The sequence below is a fragment of the Gallus gallus genome, chromosome 21, assembly GCF_016699485.2.
Source record: "Gallus gallus isolate bGalGal1 chromosome 21, bGalGal1.mat.broiler.GRCg7b, whole genome shotgun sequence".
Lineage (NCBI taxonomy): Eukaryota > Metazoa > Chordata > Aves > Galliformes > Phasianidae > Gallus > Gallus gallus.
Window position 1 is genome coordinate 491,755 of NC_052552.1, and position 25,441 is coordinate 517,195.

At 51.1% G+C, this 25,441-nt stretch overlaps 1 protein-coding gene across 14 annotated transcripts in view; it reads right to left on the minus strand.

Moving 5' to 3' along the window:
* The window catches only part of CAMTA1 (calmodulin binding transcription activator 1), a 224,029-nt gene that overhangs the window by 188,024 nt on the left and 10,564 nt on the right, over nucleotides 1–25,441 (minus strand). For 12 of the 14 annotated variants that reach the window (XM_040651225.2, XM_040651217.2, XM_040651223.2 and 9 more), the window contains exon 3: nucleotides 13,083–13,201. In XM_040651225.2, the coding sequence (XP_040507159.1) occupies nucleotides 13,083–13,201 (119 nt within the window). Of the gene's footprint in view, nucleotides 1–13,082; nucleotides 13,202–20,877; nucleotides 23,132–25,441 lie in introns of those variants that run through there. The other 2 variants (XM_046903189.1, XM_025142703.3) reach the window with 2 other exon arrangements.

Below are 25,441 nucleotides of genomic sequence, written 5' to 3' on the forward strand. Positions count from 1 at the left end.
CAGGGGTACACGTGGAGAGGTAACAACACAAACACAGGATTCTGGAGGCTTTCCACTTCTGATTTAGAAAGTTCTCTAAGCTCACAACTTGAAAATACTCAAGCTTGAAACCATTCATTTCCTTTAGTTATCCCCAAAGTAACGTTACAATAAACTGCATAAGATGCATTTTGCACTGCCGACAACTGAAATATTCCAGAGATGTGATATGCATAACTTCAACGTGCTGTATCAATCAGAAATCAGCTGTCAGAGATGAGTCTGGTTTGCAAAATTCTATCGCGGAACCCTAAAATCACCTTTCCACTGCTGGAAAGCCTTCTCTTAAGTCTTTGTAACTGGACAGCAACTAAATTCACCTCTTGGAAGGTCAAAGCTGTTCTGCAACCACAGAACCACGAGAGCCGCCTATCAGACCCCCAGCAGCTTGCTACCAAGCCTGGATGCCTGCAGACATCACTGCTGGCTATGGCAGAAGCCCAAAGAGCACAGCAGCAGCGTGGTGCTCCTGGAGGCCTGGGACCCACCTGGGGAGCCCAGGACACAAAGCCAATGCCAGAAACACGAACCCTCGTTAGCAAATCACAGGTGGACCCAACTACTGAGTTCAGAATTTCCTTGCATCTCATCAGCCCCCTCCCCTGCCAATACACCATGAAAAAGGAAGATGGGACATGAGCAGATGGACTTGGGTGAGAAATAAGCACCGGTTCTCACGGGGAGTTTACATCTGAGCACCACAGCACCGCCCCCTTCCAGGCCCCTTGCACAGAGCTAAGGCAAGCTGTAGGATCTGTTTCACATGTCCACCTGTAACAGCAGCAGGACCAGCACAGCGAGGAGGTGTCACAAAAAGAAGGATGCTCACCTATCTCTGAAGGCCTCGGCTCACACAAAGACTCCACACAGGAGGGATCTCCAGCAAGAGAGCCCTGCACAGGGGCAGCCAGCCCTTAAATGAGGTCTGAGAGGTGCAGCCAGGCTCCACCCCTTCTGATCACACAGCTGCATTGCCTTCACCTGTGCTCCCAGGGCTGACCGTCCTTTCCCAGGTGCTCAATCAGTGGCTCAGGCCGGGACTCAGCAGTTCCCATACATCATCTCAACAGGAACATCTTCCAGATCTAGACTAGGTCCAAGTAATAATCACTGTAATTAGCACTCCATTCATATAATTACCTGTAGACCCCGTAATATTTTACAAAGGAGGTAATTACCCATATTTTACAGCTGAGGAAACAGATACAGCGCAGGTGAATGAGTTAAAAGAAATCATCAGTGAATCTGTGGCACAGCCAGAGATTGCAATTAGCCTCATCCCCAGCCAAGGCTCTCCTCCCAGTAATCCATGCTGAATTCACTTCTGTCTCGTGGGAAGGAATCCAGAGAAAACAAAAACAAACTGGAACTTTCAATGTCTGGAAGAGCTGAAAAGCAGATAAGCCAAACCTAAAGGAGAAATAAAGCCACGTTTTTATCAGTCCACGTTTCTTCACCCAAGGCGTGCAGCTAAGAGCAAAGGCAAGGCAAGAAATGCTAGTGCTAGCACACAAAGAAAGCAAAACACTGCACTTTGATTGGTGTAGACGTGCTATTTCTGTCAGCAGTGCAAAAACAGAAGCCCAGAACCGAGTCGTGGAAGGCTGCCCAATAGGCACTGGCTTCCCAATTCAGCCATCAAAGACCTTAATGCATTTTGAGGATTTGAAGATGAAAGCAATAGCAGTAATTAAATTATTTCAGTGCTTTCCAAAACAACGTATAGGCAGAGCAGCACGCGGTGAGAGCCGGGGAGCTCAGCGCCACCCGAGCAGCTCCCAGCTGCGTCCTCACCCAGCAGCTGTCCCTGGGCACGTTGGGACACAGCTCCCACCACCGACCTTCAGCGTGGAGCTCCACGTGTTTCCTCAGACACTTTTTTTACCCATCCTGTGTGCTCCTTCACGCTGCACGCTTGGGTGGGCTTTATTATTAATAGGAAGAAGCAACAATGTTTGCTTGCGTTGACTGATACATCTGTTTTTCTAAGTAGTCCAGACTGCAGTGAGCCATTTGTCTGCTGCCTATGTATATTTTATTAAATGAACAGCACGACCACATGACTGATAGACAAGAATGTCTCTTAGATGGAATAAAGGAGATTAGGTTAATTCTACTCCGGCTGCATTACCTGAAATGCAAGACGTGCAGCGTTCTAAATCTAGTAAATGTGCAAGGTATTTCATTTCAGCCATTTAGCCTTATGTTAAAGCCAGCATATAAAAGCATCCAGCAAGAGAAAATATTGCATGAATTTCAATATTAAGAGTTGTTTCAGGAGTGGATATTATCAATATTTTAGTTTTGAATAGCAGGAAAACCTCGTTAAGAGAAACAATTCTTTCAGTGGAGTATCCTCCCAGCACTCCACTACATCTCCTGGCAGTGTTTTTGGCTTTACCAACGCTCTGTAGCATTTATGCAGTTCTTTGATCCACTATTTGATTAAAACATGTTTTATTTCCTACTTGGAGAAAAACCACATCCAGTAAAATGAATTAAGCTCTGTAATCTCAGGGTATAAAAGGGTAAATGCTGATAAGATTTACTGCCATCCAATAACGGCACAGCAGAAACTTGAGCAAAGAATTCAGGTTAGGGTAAGTGGTGATGCTGGCTGTGCTAACAAAGTCGCTTTGCTCACTGATGTTACTGCTGTTCACACATGAAGCTGGAAACAATTCCTACAGCTGAACTCTGAACGTTGGTGTCGGCACTGAACCGAATGCAACGCATCAACACCTCCTCTGCTCCATCACCGCACTGCTCGGGCTGTCACCACGGCCCAGGATGCCCACTGAAAAGAGCTCCTTTTGGAGAGGTCTAAAGGAGACACGTTAAGTCTCTGAAACAATGCAATGCAAGCTTCCCAGGTCGTGTCTGTTACACCACGCAAATAGCAACCGACCGAAACTCACCATCAGCACAGCAAACAGCAATGATCGAATAACTCCACGTCTGGAAACATAATGAAGGCACCATCGCGGTGCACAAAGACTGAGGTGAACTCAGCCATTCGTCAGCAGCGAGGAGTGCTTACCTGATGGCAGTCACGGCGGGATGACAGTGCTGGCTCCTCAACGTACCAAGCCCATTCCCCCCGAGCCACCTTCCAACACCACATCTTTGTATCACTGATCCCAACGCCCACCATCACACCTTTTTATTTCCTTGTTTGTTTCCCCCTGCTGTTCCCGTTACTGGGGGACAGCCAAAGCTGTGCAGCACAGCAAGGTTCCCTTTGGTTGCCCAATGCTAACTAAAGGTTCTTATAAATGGCTTCCCAGAAAGCCACAGCATTCAAGTCTAACGGCTGCTGATACAAAATACACGTTATGAGAAACAGCCCTCAAGGAGTTTCCTTGGACAAAATAAGTATTCTTCCCAATGAGTTTCAAAAACACCACTCTGAGGACATGAGAAATATCTTGAGGTGATTCCGGAGGATAAACCCGTGAGGCTGGCAGCAGCGTTATGCTCACAGTGAAGGCCAAAGCTCAGCCACGCAGGGAAGCACAGCGGGAACACCGCCTGTGTGGATGGATGGATGGCTCCAGGTCTGCAGAATGGTTACAGTCATGTTTGGAACAGGACAGGAAAGCAGAAACAACTCCAACACTTCCAGTAGGGACCGGGGTGCCATCTTCCTCCTTGTCTCTAACCACTGGGCCAAAAAGAACCATGTACAGCAGCACGGAGGAAATAGTCAAAAGCAGTGTTCAGAAAGTGCTCCTAAGTGCCATGCCGCTGTAACAGGTGACTGCAAAAACAAGATGAAGTTTCATATGACTTTAAAAGCAACGATCCTGCTGTGTCAGAACAGAGATCAGGACTGGCAGCACTCCTTCCCCTGGCTCTGCCTGGCCCTGAAGCAGCCCTGCCCCCAGGCCCAGCTTCCAGCTCACACTCACGCGGTGCAGCCGGAGCTGCGGGGCCAGCAGTGCAGTCCCAGTGATCCCAACTCAGCAGTGCATCCAGGAAGGGACAGACAGAGCGGCGGCTTCGGGGGCTGAGGTGATGAGCAGCAAACCTTTGCTGGGAGGAGCAGACTTCATTCATTCTCACTTCTGAGTCAAGAAGCTGCAGTCGTGGTGGTGCTCCTCCGGACACCGACACGATGCCTCCTACAGCCTCCACCACGGGGCAGACAGCAGCAAAAGGGTTCTCCGATGTGCTTCGGGTCCCCCACCAACGAGCAGATGGCAGCAGCAGCCACGTGAGGTCCGCTCGGATCTCCTGCTAATGGTTCCCTACAGGTCAAACTTTAATTTGTGGTTCTAATGAAAGATATAAACTTTTATAAGCAGCAACAAGGCTCAGAGAAGACCTAAATCCGTTTCAGCACTCATTTAGCAACTTCAGCTGCGCGCAATTAAAACTTCAGCATTAAATGTTAGAGAATGAAATAACGAGACACTTAAAAAATAATGTGTGCTTCAGCGGGGCCACGCTCAGTGGGTCCCTCATTGTCCTCTATGAGGCAGACACAGAAGCTGTGTCCCACGTCTCACGTGCAGGATCCCTCCATCAGAACGACGGGAGAAATGGCTGCTACACTTTGGGGGTCTCCGTGAGCCCCCCCGGGACTGATGACCTCACAGCACTGATAACTTTCCTTTTGCATTTGACAGCGCAAAAAATAAAAGCAAATTGGGCTCGGATTGAGATTTTCATTTCCCAGTGATGGTCTCAAATGCCTTTATTAGAACAGCTATTGGTTTTCAGCTGAGCATTACGAACAGTCATCTCCAGGACATGGAACAGAACTGTAACAACGACAAATATTTTTTATTCAGAAGAGAATCTTAAATCCCCTGTGATTGCTGTGAGCTACCAAAAGCTGACCAGCAAAGAGAAAAACCACAGCAAACATCACGTATGTATTACTGACCAAAAGAAACGTAGAGAAATGCAAGTTCAAAGCAACGATGTACAGAAATGACAACATAAATCAGATAAAGTCTTGGGAGAACACAAGGCAGAAGCGATGTGCTGGGATACAGGGAAATGCACAGCGTTGAACTTAAAAAGCAAAAGCCAATGAGGAGCACAAACTTTATTTCTTCTTACAACAACCAAAATCGTTTTTATTTGAGAAAAGCCACCAGCACACCTTCACAGCAGAAAAGATACACCTGGGGAAGTCAAAGAACACTGCAGTTTAACACGATGAAATGTTACAGCTTGCACAGCAAAATTAAAAATGAAATGAAATAAAAAAATGAAATGGTTACCAAAGTAATGCAGGTCAGGGGGTCAAAGGTGAAGGGTCACACATTATTAAAAAGAAATCCAAAAGGACGTCTGCATCAAGATCTCTGCAAAACAAAGGAGCTGCAGTAAGTAAAACTGATACCTTCCATGGCATCCAATCACATGTTGAAATTCACACACAACACAGAGCTGCCCCAGCGTGAGCCGACATCAGCCCACCCGCAACCGCGTCCTGCGCCTCCTGGTGCCTGGTTAACACTAAAGGTGCTCCCAGAGCACAGGATGAAGCCCAGCAGTGCTGAGCCGGCCCAGGGCGCTGTATGCAGCCATGCTGGGGGTGAGCAGCGCCCGCCGGGACAGCGCAGCCCAGGGCTCAGTGCAGCGCAGGCCCCGCCGTGCTGCTGGGGGGCATCGGCTGCTCCCCGTCAGTGCGTGCAGCCAGCTCTTGGGGCTGGTATGGTGATTATTGACACATACCTACACTGAGTCACTAACATCAGAGCATGGCAGTTTAACACTACAATAAAAAAGTAATTCAGACGTGGTTGCCGAGACAAAGGCCTCTCCTGCTAGAATTTCAATTACACAGAAGCTATAAAAAAAAAAATCTTTGGTACCCACTTTCCAGCAAGATACAGTCAATTATCTTCCTAAATGTATGCAGGGAGTGTAATATTTACATCAGATAGCTTTAAAGACAGACACCCAGCAAGGGCACCGCAGCCCTTCCCAGCCCAGCTCCCCGGCAGCCGCCCTTCTCCCCCACCCGAGGGCATTCAGCCTCAGGAATCCCACCTGTACCAACACAGCCACGTACCAACACAGCCCCTCTCCATCAGGTAAAGAAGCCACCAGCGATGGAGAAATCGGTGTGCTCAGAGCTGAAGCGCACACAGTGCTCTCGTTTGCCTGAGCGCTGCTCCAGAACACACACCGCATCCGCGTGCACCGCTGCTGCTCCGCACACATCTTCAATGGGGAAAGCACTGCTTCTGCTCCCACATCCCCTCCCAGCCATCTCCACCAAACACAAAGGAAGCCCTGCCAGCTGGGGGGGCCGTGTGCCCATCCTGGCCCAGGCTCAGCCCCAAGGCAGGAGCGTGAGCACAGCCCCACAGCACACGTTGGTATGGAGTGCTTCCCAACAGCCCACGGCCAGATACCAAACCAGAAGTAAAACGTGCATGAGGAAATGTTGACAAGGAGTGCTGCTGAAAGCACAGTGAGGAAATAAACAAAACCCAGGCGTTTTTGGGCTTCCCCTTCCTTATGTCACCCTCACTCTAAGGCTCCATGCTTTACGGCAGCGTAAGCCACACAGCTCGAAGACAGCCTCGTCTTGGAGGACAAACCAGGAACAAATCAACTCAGAAATAATTTAACAACAAAGACACGGGTTTTCAATGACTCAGCAGGCAGTTAAAGCCAGGAGGCGTTAGCACAAACCCTACCAACAGAAATTCCTCAAAGACAAATAAATTAAAGATAGCCACCACACCACGGCCACGGGCACAGCAGGCAGTGGGTGAGCGCTGGGGAGTCCCCGAGCGGCTCTGACAGCCACCAGCATTGCTCATGAAAGGCCGAAAAAAGCCTTCTGAGATCACAGGCATGAAGCACCTTCCTGGAGCTTCGTGCTAAATAGGCTTTTTCCCCCCATTCATATCTTTCTCCAGTAACCAATACCAGACACGCACTCCCTGCTCCTGCCCTCATGGCACAGCCGTGTGTGCCCACAAGCAGTGCCAGCAGCTCAGCTCAAAGCCTTCCTTTTTCCGGCCTCCCTCTCGCTGTAAGAGCTTCTCCCCTCTTCCCCCACCGGTGCTGTGCTCCCCGCTGTGCCCCCACGGTCACTGCTGCTGCCCAAAACAGCTTTCAGTTCCACTCAGTCCTTTCCAAGCACCGTCCCTGTGTGAAATCTGCCCCTGTACCCGTGCTGGCTTCCCCTGATGTCTGGCTCTCCTTTCTCCTACATTTTGCTCTTCTAAATGAAACAGTCACCCTTGGAAGTACCGAACGTGAGATGGAAAAGACAGGATTTCAATCACTTACAAAATGTAATATCCTCCGTTTCCATTCAGTTGACAAGTGAACCAATTCATTTGTGTTTATACACGCAGTCCCCGGCAAAGAGACATTTAAATTGGCTTTGTAAATTGACTTTGTTGTAGCATTTTCCTCGCAGAGCTCAGCTCTGAGTGCACTGCAGGGATATCAGTGTGCAGGGCAGGCTGGGCACCCAACGCGCCCCACACAAACACCTCCCGGGCTCTTAAACCAACGCACTCTCCCATCCCGGGAATGGTTTTACACGATACACAACCCTGCCTTCTCACTCCCCCTGTGCAGGATTCTGTGGTTTTTGACACCTTTCAGAGCAATCCCTGCACTGTTAAGGACTGAGAGCCAGAGGATGCAAGGCGGGAGAAGCAGACGATGGAGAATCCGGAACTGACGGGCAAATGTAAGCCCACCCATGACGACTAATCAGCTTTGCATTTGTATGCATTTCTAGGTGGGGGCTGAAACAAGTATTTGCTTTCTGAGCTTTCTGTGCTGGATTCGTCCTTTATAGGTTAGTTCCCATCTTCAAAAGAATGCTTTTTTTTTTCTCCATTTTATCTGGCAACAGCGACAATGAGCCCAAGCTTTTAAGAATGCCAGCCTGAGTGACAGACCTAAATCCTATAATGAGGAATCTCTTTAGTGGAGAAAATAAACAGCCACGCTTTACCGGTCAGTCCCCATCTGGACAAAAGGTGCTTTTCTCAGTGGCACGTTCTCCTTTTTGCCTTATTTCCCCCAACAAACAAAGCTTGTGCCGTTGTTTGGTTGTGCTCCCACCGCCGCCTCCCAGCATCACACCTCCGGGCCGTGCCGTGCGGTAGGGCACATCTCTGTATAACCCAGCACGGCTCCAGCTGGGCACAGGGGCAGCCAAGCCAACACCAGCGGTGTGAGCCGAGTCCAGAGCGGGAGCACAGCCACACATCAGGCATGGGTAAGCCACGCTGAGGAGGTAGGGGAGCTGTTCTAAATGCAAAGAAAGCTTCCTGTAATTCCTGCAGCCTTCCTGGGCAAACAGCTGGATCCTCAGAAACACCCTCCTTCCTCCCTGCAGCTTCTAGAAGCTTTACTGCCCTGATATTAAAAGGTTTGCTCCTACCCTACCAATAGATATGTATTTTTGAAAGAAGCTTTAATGCGCAGACACGAGTGTCCCCATAGATCTAAAACAGAGCCATCTTAAATGGTTTCAGGCGCCTCTGCCAACATGGGAAACCCTTAAAATAGTCTTTAAAGGGAGAACCCTCATGCCTGGAAGGCAGCTTTCCCTTTTTTCTCTGCAGCAACAGACCACGGCTGGGCTGGGGCTGCCGAGCTGCCCTCCACACGTGGCACCTTCTTCTGCAGGGCTGCAGTTATGCAAAAAACAGAAGTAGATGCACAGTCTAATATCGTGCTAGAATGGTATTGGCTTGAGCTAGAATAAGCTCAGACTAATTAAGATTTTGTTTTTCTTTTAGTTATCAACTAGTGCAAGGAAGTCGGGCTCACCTGGAATAAAAGCAGGAGGGCAATGCACTGCCCAAAACAACACATTTCCATCTATGTGCTTTGCTTTACAGGACTCAGTTTGGTAACAGGACTCCAAGATGTTAATGGCACAGAACTGCAAAATCAGCCATTCCTGAGGACTTATGGCACACAGTTACAAAGTTGACTCTAGCATTTAACAAAAGGGAAGGGAAAGCAAGGCAGCTCTTCCTCAGAGGAAGCCAAAGGACCCTTCTCCACCAGCCCACAGGCAGTACAGCAGGTATTAATGGGCTTTTGTTGCAATTGCCAGGAATGATAACCTTTCAGCTCTGCTCAATCACGGAGCCTGCACACAACATTCACTAATTATGTAAACATGACTGAGAAACTGCAAAAGCAAAGCCAATAGCACATTTTCTGCTTTGTACATTAGGCAAAGCACAGAATTTCATTAATTTCACAAAATAAACCCATAATGAAGTGCTTCTGTTAAACGCATTTCCATCTCTTTCACTGTTCAGCCTCAAACCACCACGACGCGTGCAGCACCAGCATGCAAACGTAGCAAAGCACTACAGCACATCACAGTACCCAGCAAAGCCCGAAAGCAACAGGTGTTCACAGGAAAAGGAGAGACAATGAAGGAGTGTCAATTCTAAAACGCAGCTCAAAGCATTAGAAAAGAACCCAAAGCAGCTGTGCCCCACTGCTCCGGCAGCACAGACAGCAGCGTGCAGTGCCCGGTGCCACCTCCTGGGGGCTGAGCGGAGGGGCGCCCCCCCCAAAGCCCTCCCTAAGGGCTCACAGCTACCAGCCAGCCCAGCCAGATGGGTCCCTTAAGGCCCCCAGGCAACTCCCAAAGCCTTCTACATCTCTGAAGAGATGGGAAATGCCTCAGTGTCAACTGGAAAGGAAGAATGTCACCAACCTGCAAGCAAAGCAAAAATGCAAGACAACTGGAGACATAAATGGGTGTGCAAGTGAAGTCCACAAGCACGGCGCTGCACCTTGGCTTCCCACAGCAACAACAGGCAGTCAGCGGGGAAAACCAGAACGCTGCTCTTAAAGGCTGGAACAGATGCATGCAAACATGGGGCTGCAGCAAGCACTGCCACTGCAGGAACACGGAGCTGCCACAGCACGAGAGCTACGCTCAGGCACAGCTCTGCTCTGCTTTGCACATTACAGAATCACTGCACTACGGAATGCTCAAATCGAGTTTTACAACTGCACCTGTTTGCAGGTTACCATGCAATAACTAAGTATGAAACTTACAGAAAACTACATGAAGAAAGTGATCTCAAATATTCGATATGAAAATCTGCCATTCCTTGCCTGACCCCTCAAGCCAAGCCCACCCACCCCGGGCAGTCACAGCACCACGCTGTGCATCATGGCAGCTCCAGCCTGTCCCTTCAGAGAGCATCAACACAGGATGGGGCCGGAAACAAAAGCGCTAAGTAATATTTTATATTTGGGGTGTTTAACTTTTTCGTCTTTCTTTTACTGTGCCATTAAGTGCAGACGAGGATGATTAATGGCTGCGGCTGCCAACCCCATTAATGAATGGCATCTCCGCTCAGAACTGCAACCCGCGCTTGGCAGGCGCGGCACGAAGGCAAGGTTACACCAACAGCCCATCCCAGCACCTATCAGTGCCACTGAGACAGCACAGCAGCGGGGGAAGCTCCGGGTGCCTCCATAATCTGATCATTCTACACCAAAAGCAGGATGAATTTCCTGCAGACAACATTTCTCGCTGCCTAAAGCGATTACCGGCTAATGAGCCCGCGACCTCTGCCGCCTCCAGTAGGGGACAAAGCGCAGATGAGAGCCAGCAGCAGGCAGTCCTGCAGCCCCACAGCCAGCAGCAGGCAGCCCTGCAGCCCCACAGCCCGCATGGGGAAGCTCTGCTCCTCCGCTGGCTCCAGTGCTGTGCAGCAGCTCGCAGGGCTCACAGCAGGCCGTGAGCAGAGCCCAGGTGCTGCGCTCACAAGCAGTCGGATCTGCAGAATTTTCTGGCAATTAACTAACGTGTCCTCGCGAATCACGTGAAGATCCCTCTCTATTCTCCCGAGCAAAATAAATAGAAGCTCACAACTTTCACAGGCATCTCAGAAAATCTCACTCTATAATTAAATGGTTTGGCTAGGCCGATGACTGGGGAAAAGAATTAAATTGGAAGGAACACTTCCTGCTCTGCGCAATATAAAAACACCATGAACTTGATTTAAGAAGAGATGACATTTCGATATGGAAACGTATTTCCATCAAACATTTTAGTTAAAACTGCATAATCGGACTCAAAGCAAACATCTCCATGCAGTGTTCTGAGCGTTAAGTGGCTGTAAATGCTCCATTTCTCTTGCTGCTCACCGCATTATTTGGCTAAGCGTGAAGTCAACCACAACTTACCCACTTCTCAGAGGATATTGTTCCTCCGCCCTAATTACCCAGCCCAGAGCAACACACCACCATTATCCTCAATCTACAGATGAAAGTGCTCACCAAGTTATTTGCCTGCGTTCCCATGGTGATGCCCTGGTAGAGCAAAGAACAAACCCCAGCTGCTCCCTGACCTCTGCACCCAGCGTTTGCAGCATCTCATTTGCAGATGTAACAAAGCCATCAGCAGAGCTGGGGCCAGCAGGTTAACATGCAACACGTGCCCTCTGCATCGCCCATCCACCTGAGCAGCCACAGCCCATATACAGGCTGTGTTTAGAGTGCCTCGAAACGCTTCCACACAAGGCAGAACAACGAGCAGCTGGGAAGGAGCCCTGGCAGCCCCACAGCCTCCAGAGCTCACTGAGCGTTCAGGCAATGCTTGCAGACACAGCTCATCCTCACACAGCCCCGTGCACAGCCAGGAGTTGGACACGATGGTCCCGGAGGGCACTTCCAACATGGGACATCCAATGATTCCGTGACCCTTGCTATCTGGGACAGCACTTGCAAGGGGCACCGGCGGTGTTAAAATTAACACAAGGATTCTCTAAGTGCCACTGCTACAAAACACGCTTTTTCCTTCAGTGTTTCAAAACCTGTGCCCTCCCCAGCACACTGAGAACACCTGTGTGGGCAGATGGGAAATGTGTTCCCTTAGGAATCAACCACGAAACGCAGTCCAGAATTTATTTGGTTATACTCTACAAAAATTCAACTTTTATAACAACGAGCAGATTTAAACTTCCAGGTGGGGGGGGGGAACAAAACCTCTAAGCTGCGTTACCTTTCCCATATACCCAACATAAACTGTCCAAGACCTTCCACAGGCATATGATTCTGCTGCTTTGCTCTGCCCTAATAAGGCCAAAAACCTCTGACCACCATGAAAGCTCTCTGGTTTTAGCAATGCAATACGAAAAGCACCATCAACGCACAGCACGTACTGGCAGAGCCACCAGCAGCACTGACCCAAGCACAGCGCCAGCTCCCAGATTTCAGAAGTGAGAGATATAAACAAGAACGACAAACTGATGCTCAAAAAAAACCATATGTATGTATATATTTAATGTGCTAACTGATTATTTATGATTACTACCAAACAATCCAGCTAGAATTAAGGTATGAGACAAACCCACACCAACAATATGCTGACAAGCACTATCAATGCTTTACCTCCTCCTCCTGTGACACATCTGACCCTTCCACCCTCCAACCCAGTGGAATAAAGGCAAGGGATCCCAGACACACTTGGGCTGCTCCTTACCCTTTCCTTGGACCACCAGGCACCTGAATCTTAAGCAGTTGCTTCATTTCAATGAACACAAACATGTTGGCCAGCAGGAGATATGCAAACTAACGCATTGAAAGTAACTGGATTCCAGTATAAGAGGTCTGATTTCCCAAACTGCAGGCAACTTATCCCTCAGAATCCTGCTTTGCAAGAAAGAATGTGCACTGCCTTGGGTTTTGTTAGGTTTTTTGGTGTGTTTTCCTTTCTAAAAAGGCTGCACATTCCCAATAGCAAGGCAGCGCTGTCTGACACAGTACCTAAACATCAAATTGTAGGCAATCCTGAAACACGTCCCTCAGATGATACAGAATTGGACTCAGGTGACACACACACGAGTGTGTGGACTCCTGCCGTACCATTCATCAGCTTCCACGTTTGCCTTCAGGTCTGCCTTAAAGCTCTTTTTCAACATTTAACATGGTTTGGTTATTTAAACAACACATTCCAGAGCAACTGAATTCAGATTCTGCATCTTACGTGGCATGTCGTCAAAAACCAACCCGTGAGGACAGAGAATAGGGGAGCGCTGAGGAACAGCAGAGCTCATTACCTCATTAGTGTTCCAGCGGTGCCTCTCCTTGGGTAAACTTGAACATTTTGGTAGACATTCGAGCAGCTTCTTCGGTAAAAAGATTTTTACATGACTGCCATTGCTGTTCCCATGATCATCTGGAAAGAAGAGAACACACATGATATTACAGAGGGAACCCGTGGTTTCTGATAGGAGACCCCAATTACAACCTGCCTTGAGAATCCCCCGCTGCAGCGGTCAAAGGGCAGCAATGTGCTGCTGTAAGAGTACGGCTTTCTGTTGGAACCCCACCTTTAATTCATAAAGAAAAATACCATTTAATCCTGCAGGGCTGCAAAGTTGAGAGCAGCTTTATGCACTTGTGCATGAGCACACGTGTGTGTGTGTGTGTGTGTGTGTGTGTGTGTGTGTGTGTGTGTGTGTGTGTGTGTGTGTGCCTACCTGTGCCTATCTCAGCTCATTGGGTCCCTCTGAGAGGACTTTTTACAAGCAGTCGTAACGAACCATTACAGCAGCTGTGAGCACGGCAGTATGACCTGCCAGGAAAGGCATAAACGAAGCCCACACTAGATGGGATTTGCAAGTAAATAACCACAGAGCTCCTCTACCTGCTATAATTTTGTCGAGCTGCAGCAGAAATGCAACTCGAGGTCTATTGGTTTCTTTACAACCCGAAGGTGCGCTGCACCCGTTTAAAAACAGCTTACTTTTCTTGCCATGACAGCTCAGAAAGTGAACCGAGTTCCTCAAAACGAGAGGGAGAGGGATGGAAACCTTCCTGCCTCACGACACCCAGGGGTCCCAATAGCATAAATACTGAAGAATACAAAATGATCCCTTTTTTGCTACTGAAGACGCAGACTGAAGGTGCACCAGTGTCCCTTAAAAGCAAAGGCACCCAAAAAACCAAAGCCCCGACATCAGCCTGGCAGGGGTGAGCACCAACACTGGGATGTCTCTGCCATGCCTCCCTCAGCACCCGGACATGGGAGTCCAGCAGTGAGGTGTGTGCACAGCCACAGCAGGGCAGCGCAGCCGTGCTATAGCACAAGGGTCAGCAGCTCCTTTAAGCCTTCCCTCCTCTTCCTCTGCTATTCTCACCCTTCTGGCACACCAGAATCCCTCACGATGGATCTTCTGATTTGCATTTCACCCTACAAAATTAACTTTCAGTAATTTCTCATTTGGAAATATATAGGGAAAAAAAAAACCCAACTTTTTCCTTTTACACATCTCATCATTTTATGTCACTGAACAGATGCCAGCATCATGAAAAAACTCCTTTCTAATGATGTACAGCACAGCAACTTGCCGTGACCTGTAGCCAACAAAAGAGAATCCAGGCAGCAATCATTTCAGAACGCAGAGCAAGAGCACAACCCGGAGCCGAACACGCCCGGTATTTTTAGAGCTTGATTATACTCTTAGATGTGTCAAGTTCAACAATATACATGCTGTTAAATCAACTGCTCGTGCAAGCACAGCAGATGAGTTTACAAGATAAGCAGTGATGTGTATGATAAACGTGAGCTGTTCTCTAATTTACGAGCACCGTGTGTTCCAGGAGCGATGGGGAGCGCAGTGCACGGCCATATGGGGCTGAGCGCAGTGCCCACGGATGGGGCTCCCCCATTAAGGTCCCACAGCACAGCACAGCTCCCCATGGGTCCCAGCTCAGCCAGAAGCTGCTGAACGTTCCCAATTTTGTATCGTTTTCATTTCTCATTCAAAATAGTGCTTTGCACTCCATTCAATTCATTAAGAAGGCAAAGTATTTTACATCGCACATTATTGCTTTTATCAGCCAAACCACATCCCCAGTTACATCTCATCAGCTTATTTTCCATAGGCACATTTTAATTGACATTAATTGTATTATTTCCCCTTACCTCCGTATCAGTCAAGTCCCATATCATTCATTCCATTATTTTGCAAGGCTGGCAGACCTACAATTATTCAGCTCGCTTTATTAACTTTCTTCCACTGTCATCAGTTATCGGTATTAATAATCCAGAAATTGCCTATGGAGGGATCCCTGACAAATGTTTTGGTGTAAGTTCTCAGAACTTGCTGACTTTAAGCCTTCTAACTCCTACTGTCAGAAACTCATTCCTTTGCATTACAGCAGTGGAAGGTTCATCCCCTAACGTGACTGCCTTGCGTGTGCTCCCTTCTCTGCATTTCATAATGACATTTCCTCGCTGCAAAACGTCCCCAACACTACAACATCTGCCACCTCCCTTACCTCTGAGCCTGTCTGATAAAGATTCTTCAGGCTGCACGGTCAGAAAGATGCACAATAATCACGTTATGTGAAAGAATGCTAAGTCTGATCATCCCTAAAACAGGTCTGACCTTGAAAAATGGCCAACTGCTACAAGGACCAAGCAGGAGGGTGGATCACCCCAAGTGATGCATGCATAACTTGCTTTAAAAGTCCCATTTCTATCCAGGGGAATTAATCAAAACACCCCCAGACTGAAAATGGTTCTTCTGTGTCTTCCTACTGTAATTTTGTGATCAGGACTTTGAATATAGAAGTGTGCCACTTGGAAGTGCTGCTGATACAGCACAGGAGATGTAACACAACCACTGCCGGATGTCTTCCGCCAGGAATGGCACTAACCCTGTTTTGTCAGGTCCACATCTCCAAATGGAGGACTGCAGACAAAATGGCAAGGCTTGGCACAGAAGACAAGGGCTGTTCCCCCAGCTGTGCCCTCCGGTGTTGGCAGACCCTATCCCTACCGGGTCTGCACTCCAATATTCGGCTCCCTTCTTCACAGAGGGTTTTCATCAGAGGTCACAGAGGTGATCTGTGTCACTGCCACACACCAGTTAGTGACAGTTAAATTCCCCCAGCCATCGCTGTGCTCCTGAGGTTCCTCACAACCACCCACAGTCCCTCCCACTGAAACATGCAGATCGTAGGGAAGTGGAACAAAGAAGAAAAGTCATTGTCCTTGGGTTCAAAACAAACCCTCCCTTCCCAGTCGCGCTGTGTACCCCCCCAGCGCCCACACACTTCTGATGGAGCTGAAGAACACGAATCACTGCGAGTCAGCACTCGTGTCTGACCTGCAGAGCAGTCGGGGCATTCCAGGGGGAATATTCCACATTTGCTTAGGACCAAACTTTCCTCTGTAGTTAAAAAAAACAACAAAGCAGCTGCAATTTCACAACGGTTATTTGACTTCACGATGGAAATGAGGCCAGATTTGCACCTTGAACTTTCATCCTACTATGATTTTTGCTACGGATGTGACTGATGACATTGTGATCTGCTAAACCATCCAGCGTCGACAGAAAGTGCTTCTGCAAGCAAAGCTGCACTCGCACATGGAGGATTTGCCAGGAAAGCTCTATCGATGTGGTATTTATTTATTTCTCGGTGTAAAGTTGGCCACAGCTCAACAAGGCTCCCAGGGCACGCACAGCCAGCTCGGGACGTTACAGTAAGGAAGTCATGTAGGCTGCTTCGTGTCAGCGTAATGCATCTCATCATAATTCCACATGAAACTCCAAACCTGAGGTTCCATTAGCAGCGTTCAAGATTACTCATTAGCGAGCCAAAGACTCATGTGAAATTAAGAAAGTAAAACTACTATAAAGTTCATAGAAAGTTCCATATTAATTATAGCACATAAAGCCTTCGTACCTTTATGGTTTGTTCATGCTCCTTGCGCTTTATCCTCCCAGGGGATGCAACATGGGCCATAAAACTTTAACGTGCACAACAGCAAATCACAGCGAGCCTCTGTTCCACCCCCGCGCCCCAAACAACCCCCTCTTCTTTTCTTAACTGGATCTTAAATTTCCTGTGACCCAGAAGGTGAATTTAGATCTAAACTACCGCCGTTTATCAACATAACACATCATTGGAGAATAGAGGAGCGGCTGAATGGGCGTGGACCAAATGCTGATTTGCAGATAGTTCCGTACTGGATGTAAATATAAAGAATAAGCCCATAAAGTCACAAGCAGAAGTTTTATAAAGTCGCTTTTATGAGGTAATAACTTAGGTTGGCCGTTGGGTAACCCACCCAACAGCAGAGGTGTCTCAGCACTGCCAACAGGTGGTTCTCCACAGACAGAGCCGCGAGGTTATTATTAGCTACTGCAATGAATGGGAGCTCAGGATAAGTAAAGCTGCCCTTCAGCACACCGCTGCCAGGAAGCAGAACCGGGTCAGCACCACGCAGAGGTGGGACCACCCGGACCCCCACCCGGCAGCACTGAGCACACACTGCACTGACAGCAGCTGAGCAGCGCCGCACGCTGCGCACAGCCAGGGCTGCTCCTCACTGCCTCCTCCAGTGCCGCATCTCCCATCCGGACGGCTTTTCCTCCTTTCAGAAATCAAACCAAAGCCTCCTCTTCCAACAGCTTCCGAGCCTTCATCTTTCAACAGATTGTATGTGAAGAAATAGGAACTAAAAGTTACCTGCATTCAGTCAGAGGAGAGCGATGCGATTATCTCACATCCTGCACGGAAGGATGCTGAGATTCGCTGGGCCCATCTATCCTTTCAAGCTGTGCTATACTGCTTCTACAAAAACCCACCTGTGACTTCCCTGGGTGGCAGTGAGCAGAGCTCTGCTGGGGCTCTGCACAATGTATACCTTTGGAAAGATACTTGGCAGGAAAAAACCCAACAGCCAAACACTGTCAATGCTACAATGTGACAAGAGCAGAAGGGCACCGAGCTCTCCATCCCCCTTAATACAGCAGCACCACAGCGCCTGCCATCAGCCCCTGCTCAGCCCTGCCACCGAGGGGTGCACAGCCCCCCTGCCGGGTAAGGAGGGCTGCTGTGCCCCACAACTGCAGCTGGCAGGGCTGAGCCTGCAGGATTCACAACAGGGCACACACAGCCCAAGGGCACAGGATGCTACAGAAGCCACAAGACCCAAAGTGAGGGGGGAAAGGCCAACAAAACTCAGCAAGGTGAGGAACAGGGAAGCCAGCAAACACCGACGATGCACAAAGCTGCCGGAAGCGCTGCGCTCCACAATGCACATTCACTTCATGCAAAGTTTTTTTCCCTGAAGATATATTTGGTTGACTGAAGCAGAGGGGACACCAAGAAGGAAGGTCACAGCCCTGCAGGCTGCCTGGGAACCAGGAGCTCCTTCCCAGTCCTCGTCTCCTCCAGGCAGGCCTTGGGATGGCCGCGACTTTGGAAAGGAACTTCTAAGAATGGCAGCAATGGAAACTTCTCACCTGCTCTTGGGATACATCCCAAAAACATTTGATGTAACCTCACTTTTACATAACACTTCCGTTGTTTCCTGATACAGAAAATGAATTCCAAGTTACAACATCTGTAGGAAACCTTTCGTGGTAGTCAGAAAATAGCAAACCAACCAAAGAACAGAGCAAAAGTCTTTGGGAAAGCCATCAAAAACGAGAGGTGTAGAACAGGGTTACAAACCCTGAGCTCTGGCAGACCCACGTCTGACATCAGCCATCTCCTGCACAGAACAGTAACCCCCATAACATCACAACCAAAAACCTGCCCTCAAACACACGCGTCGTTCCCAGTGATAGGGAGGAGGGCCCAATTCCCGAAGCTGCACTGCGGGTTCACAGAGTCTGTGTGGACCCCAAACCCCGGCAGAAGGCGGTTGGGCTCTGCCTCCAACAACAGGAATGTGGTACCGCTTCAGCTGCTGAGATCCAGCAAAAGAATGGGGCAAAGGCTGCACGGAGCTGGATGTCAAACTCCACGTTTGGGGAACGTGGAACGTTTGGGTTGCAAAAGGTGTTGCGTGCCAAAACGCTACAGCATTCAACAACAAAATCTGAGCGGTTGCCCGAATCCCCAACAACTCCCCCATAATAAAACCATTACCGGTAACACCTAAACGAGCACGGCTGAAACGCTTCTCTTGAATCACACCTCGCTGCTGCCTGTTGAAGCTCCCGGCAGCTCTCAGGGATGAACGGCTCCCATCTCAGCCCCCCGAGAACAACGCAGGACGGGCTGAGGCTGCGGAGCTGTGCTCTGTATGGAGCAGAGTGCCGGGGTGAAGCAGCTCAGCCCGGCCACAACGGGCCCAGAGCCCACCGCACAGCAGCACCACAGATCCAACCCCTCAGTGTGAGCGGTTATCGATGAGGAACACAATGAAAATGGCACTAAATAACAGGAAAGAAAAACCAACCTGGGGTGTGCTGTGGTGACAGCCAAAGAACTGAAACTTCACTATTCAAACTACAAAGCCGAGATAAAAACCGACTCATTTCTGACATACAGCAGCATTGACCAGCTGGCATTTTACTACTTCAGTGGAGTTATCATTCACATCAACGCAAATGAGGGAAGAACGAAGCCCAGCATTTTCCAGACCACAGGAAAGATGGAACTAATGAATTTGGGAGCATCAAAGGGATGAATAAAAGATGAAGCCGACGACACTCTCATAATCACCGCCACTACTTCACATTTAGCTTTCTGTACAGCACTGAGGCTTCACCACGCGGGACGAGGAGGGGGCAAAAAGCAAAGCGAAGGTGGCAGGGCTGCAAACAGCCGCAGCTCCACCGCAGGGAAGCATAAAATCCCCCAAAACAGTTTGAACAAAAAATCCTAAGGAGGCGCAGCCGTAACTCTTATCCCAAGAAGGGCTTCAGGAGCTGCCAATGCGTTCCGAGGCCGGGATAAGGAGCGCACCCCCAGCGGCGGGGCTGCAGGGAGCGCCGTGCCGGCAGCTCGCAGTGCTCGCGGGGCACAGCCGGCGGCAGATCCGTTCAGGAGGAACGAAGCACACGGATCCAACGGCGGTTACGCAACGGCAGCGGTGCGGGAGGCGAAGCACCCCTCCCTGTAACATGGAGGCCCCGAGGCCCTCCCGCTCGGCCGCCCGCCGCCCCCGGGGTCACCGCGGTCCCGCCGCCGCGGGGCGCCCCCTCCCGCCCGGCCCGAGCCCCGCCGGGGCAACCGCTGGGATCGGGGAGCCGGGAGCGGACCGGGACGAACTCCGCCGCCCTCCACGAGCGCCGGAGGCGGCCCCGCTCCGCTGGAGCCCGGCGCGAACACGGCCCGGGACGAAGGCCACCGCCCGGCCCGCCTCGACGCCGAGCGCCGCCCGCCCGCCCGGAGCGCCGCGCCGGGCACCGGCGGAGCATCGCTACCCCCTCGCGGGCGCCGCGCTCGGCCCCGCTCCCGGCGCCGCCGCCAACTTTCGGCCGAGTTGGGCGCTGCGGCGCTGCGGGGTCGGGGCGGACGACGTCGCGGCCCCGGTACCGCCCGCACTCACCTCCGCGCGCCGCCGCGGGCCGGCCCGGGGCCTGCTGGCCGTGCGCTCCGGGAGCCGCGCCGCTCCGCCCCTGCCCGCCCGTCGCCGCCGCCGCCGCCGCCGCCGCCGCGGAGGCCGAACCGCCCGGCTCGTCACCGGCGCGCGCCCGCGGGGCACGTGCGGCGGCGGGCACGGCGCGCGGCGGCGTTGCGGGCAGGCCCGGCCCGGCCCGGCGGAGGGCGCGGGGCCGCGCGTGGCGCCGTGACCCCGGGCGGCGGCGGCGCGGGGCGGGCGGGCGCGGCCTCCATGTTGGCGGCGGGGGCACGTGCCGGCGGGCGGCGGGAGGCGTGCCCGGCCCGGCCCGACCGCGGGGCCCGCCGCACGCGGCCTGCCCGCCCGCCCGCCGCACATGGCCGCCGCCGCCGCCGCCCCGGCCCCGTGGGGGCGCCCTCCGCCGCCACCGAACTTCGCGCTTCGGCCCCGGGTGCCGCCGCCCCGCGGCGGGGGCAGCGCGGGGGGCGGCGCGGAGGCCCGGCGGCGGCGCGGCGCGGGGCGCTTCGGGCGGCGCTCACCTTCCGGCTTGTTTTCGGCAGCCATTTCCCCTCCGCGCGCCACATCCTCCTCCGCCTCCTCGCGACCGGGACCCAGGCGCGCGCCGCCTCCTCCCGCTGCCGCCGCCGCCGCCGCCGCCGGGCCGGGCACCCCGCGCGCACGGCGCACACCCCGCGCCGCCCATTGGGTGAGCCGCCGCACTGACACCCGCGGCGACCAATCGCGGCGGGCCGGGGGCGGGCGGCCGGAGGGGCTGGGCGCGACGGACGGCAGCGCCCGCCAATAGGCGCCCGGCGGCGCCACAGTGACACGCGCCGCAGCCACTCAGCGGCCGCGCCGGGAGGACGTGCGGGCGGGACGCGGCGCCGCACTGACGGCCGCGGCGGCCACTCGGGAAGCGGCTTCGCGCGAGCGACGGCGGCCGGAGCCAATCGCGACGCGCACGGAGAGGGACTCTGCCGCTGACGCACGGCGCCGCCGGCGGCGGCAGCCAACGAGGAACGGCCGCCGGCGGAGCGACAGCGCGCGGCGCCAATGGGGCGGTGGGAGGGGCGGAGCCGTGCCGCGGTTCCCGCCCCGCCCATTGGCTGCCGGCGGCCCGGCGGGAGCACGCCCCGCGCCCGCAACCCCAAACAAAGGCGGCGATTGGCGCGCGGTGCCGCCCCGCCGCCAATCCCCGCCCGGCCGGGGGTCGCGGCCCTCCCGCGCGGGGACGGCGGGCCGAGCGGCGGAACCCCCCCCCCCCCCCGCCCCGCACTCCCGCTCGCCGTCCGTGTGAGCGGCGAAGTTTCGCGGCTCCGCCCACCCGCGCTCGGCCCCACCGCACCGCCGGCCCGGCGGTACCGGAGGGCGGCACCGTGCCGAGCACCGCACCGCAGCTCCGCCTCCACCTGCCCCGTTCCGCTCCTTCCCCTTCCCAGGCGGGCTGCTGCGTGCTCAGCAATTCAAAACAATTAGTAAGAGACTGTCTTGATATTAAACTAAAAGCTGAAAAGTTTACTTAGGACGCAAATGAAACCTCCCCCAGCGCGAGGCCTGCGGGAATCAGGGGGCTTTTTGGGTGGAAGGGAGATCGGGAGAGGTAAGAAGTGCAGAGCAGGCAGGAATGGGCGGCGGGGAGCAGAGATGGGGATGGCATACAGCTGCACGTGGCCCCTCACTGCCTGCCCTCTGCCTCCATGCATACTGTCCAGTTTGTGCTCCTGAACTCATATGACAGCACTGCTCCCCCTCCAGATCGCTGCCATGGAATGTAAAGGTAACACCCCGTTCTGTGGCTTACAGACACGAGCAGAAAGCAAACGGCCGTAACTGCAATGCACTGCCATGCAGCAGCGCTCGGGTGCTGCCCCGGCCCATTGGCTGCAGCCCAGCAGGATGCACCGTGAGGCTGCTGTGCAACTCCCGCAGTAATACACAGCGGTTGTTCAGCTCAGCCTTCTGCTTCCCTTTGGGGCCGGGGGATCCCCACAGAGCTGAGATCTGCTGCCTCCGAGCACTGGGAACAAAGCCACGGTCCAGCGGCAGGCCTGAGCTCACTGCAAGCCTCCCTTCAGGAACATAATGGCCAGGAGATCAATGCTCAGTCCGCCTTCCTAGAATTGGATGTCAAGGAGCTTTTGCTGTAAAGAGTCTCCCAAGAAACAAAGTAAATTGTTCTGTCCTTTTAAAAATGGAAAGTGCCTCGGAAGAGTGATGTATTATTTGCCTGGCTGAGTTTTCTCTCCATCTCGTCAAAGCCTGACGAGTGCTGCCACTTCTGCCTTCTCAAGCAGAGCTCAGTGTAACTGGACCACATCTAATGCCTGCACAATGCAAATGAAGATTGAAACGGTTGTTTCCTTTGATGTGACTGAACGCTCAAAAAGGAGATTTTCCCTTCGATTCTCACGAGAATGGAACTTCTTTAAAAAGACCTGTTGACTTTCTGCTTTCGTTAAGGTCTGAAGCCATTCCCGAGCCAAGGCAAAGGATGAGTATGGTAGGATGGGTCTCTTCTAAGACAGAAGAAAAGAAAATTCCTTTTTCCTATTTTCAGCAACTGTTAATCTTATGGAGCGTGAAAGGCACATTGCTACACAGGCTTCAGGACAGCAGGGACTGCTGACAGTCCTACAGCTGATCCAGTATAGTCCCTGTGAGAAATGTACACAAATATTAATGCATCAGTGGGATCAACTATAATGGCTTTCCTTCAGGTGTTCGAGATACCCTGCAGACCGGTGTGCACAAGGGGCAAGAGCTGCTTCCACTTGGATAATCAGGCAAGATTACCTAACAAAAAAGAGATGGGAGAAAAGTAGAGCTAATACCTCTCTTAGCTGAACAGATCCCCCTTTGCTGCCCACAACAACGATGGCGCTATTCGGATTCGGTTTTGCTGATGGCAGTGCTTGTGGCTGAAACACACAACAGAACCCGGGGCACCCCCAGAGCCTGCATCACAGCTGTTGCCACCAACAGGCTTCCAGTTGCTTTCTGGGAGGGCAGCACAAACAGCTCCTTCAGCCACAGCCCCACTGCACTGTTCACTTACAGACCCAAGAACAAATAACCATAAGGTACTCCACATGGGGTTAGACCTTGAGATCACCCAGAAACATAATTAAATGCAAAATCAGCTACACATGTGCTCAAGAATGTCCAGGTCTTCCTTCTCTTCAAAGCTAAAGTAGTTCCTTATGTGCTTCAGTGCCTCATTAGAGTAATGAGGTCCATGTGGCCTGATTGACAAGGTTGTTCAGGACACCAGCTGCCTCCCCTCAGCATTGCAAGTTGGGGGAAGAAGGAACTTCCACTTCAACTAATTCAAAACAGCTCAACTTCCAGAGAATACTGTGACCTACCCTGGGGCTCTGTGAAACATCTCTGAGAACGCTGTCTGGCTTTCTAGATCCTTCCTGGTCTGCAACAACAGTGGGAACTTATCTGGATAAAGATGAGTGAGGCATTTTCAAGTGGTTCCAGAAATGATGTACAACTGTTATATAGGGGCTAAAGCACTAGTTTCTCTTTCTTAATGTAAGCTTCTACACCAGGAGGGAAAAAAGCCTAATAAATTGAATCTTTTATATCTGAAACTATGTGATTTTAACAGTAGCACGTAAGGGATTTCAAAAACATGATCTACGTAACATTAGATGCACTTTGAACATGGCTTTTTCAGACATACCAGTCCCAAATATTTTCATGCCATTCCTTGCACAGTAAATAAGAAGCACCTCAATTTAAGTACTGCTGGTACCTTTAAAGATTCCCAGCTCCTTACTATTTGAAGTTATGGATTAAACACTATTGAAACATTGAGGTACTGACCCACAAAAGACTCTCGTATGTATGGTACAGGGTAATCTGAAGGTCATCTATAGGCACAAACACACAGCTACCTCCAGCTGGTAAGCAACAGGAACACAGATGTGCCAGCAGTTCTGCAGTTTGGAGCAAGAATAATTTTTAATGGCATACTGATAAAAGCTCCTACTATTCTGATTGATTGTTTTTGTTTAAGAGGGAGGTAAAACACCAAGAAGTTCCTGAAAAAAACATTCATTGTCATTTCAGAACAGGTGTGGGTCTGGCTCGGTTAATTGATAATTTGGCATGCACAGTTATCTGCAGAAGTCAAACTGTAAGGAATATATTCAAATGTTCTGTTATGGATATTCAGCAAATTATACATTCACAGTTGCTATGGCAAGCATCGAAAACGAAAACAATTCAGACGGTTTTAATAACTATAATGACAATGTTGGAACCCCATTTCTTTTGAATCGTTTGCACAGTTACTCCATGATTTAGAAGCAAGGAATGCCAAGTGTTCGTGCAATAAAAAAAACCCTGTAAGAATCTGTGTAAATAGAGACATTTTAAAACCTTCACAATGACAGAAAGTAAATGTTTTTGCCCTTTCCTCGCTCTACCTACAGAATCAAAAGCTGTTTTTTCTAGGGAAAAAAAACCACAAAATTCAACCAAGTCAACATATATGCATAAACCCAATGCTACTTCACTGTATTTGTGAAGCATAATTGCCAGTTCTCCAGTTCATCAAAACGAGGTAAATATCCCCAAACAAGCATTTCTTCAGAAAGGTCATCCACAGATGTGTACTCTATTTAAGACTCTGCCTTCCAAATCATTTGCCCAAAGTGTAGCATGGAAGCTGGAGAAGAATATAGATTTCCAAGAACTAAAAGCACCAGACCACACTTGTGCTGGATGGAACTGCACACCACCTTAGCAGGGAGTCAGTCCATTTCCAGGCTCTGGGGTTTGCACACATTCTCCTCTCATTCCTACTGCAATTCTGAGCCCATTTATTTCTCTCAAATACAAATTATATTCAAATAATCCCAAGTAGAGCTCTGCAGACTAGAAGGAATTTATACAAGACTGAATTGAAGCACAGCTCAGGAGCCTGAACCTTTGTAACAGACCTTGGACAGAAGATGTTTTTGCTGGGCAAAGCCCTGTAAAGGTTCTGCAGATATTTCAGCCAGCAGCCTCGGCACTAAGCAGGGTATCACCTGTCTAACCAAAACCAACAGCACAAATGCTTTGTTCCTGGCACTGAGTCTGGGGAAA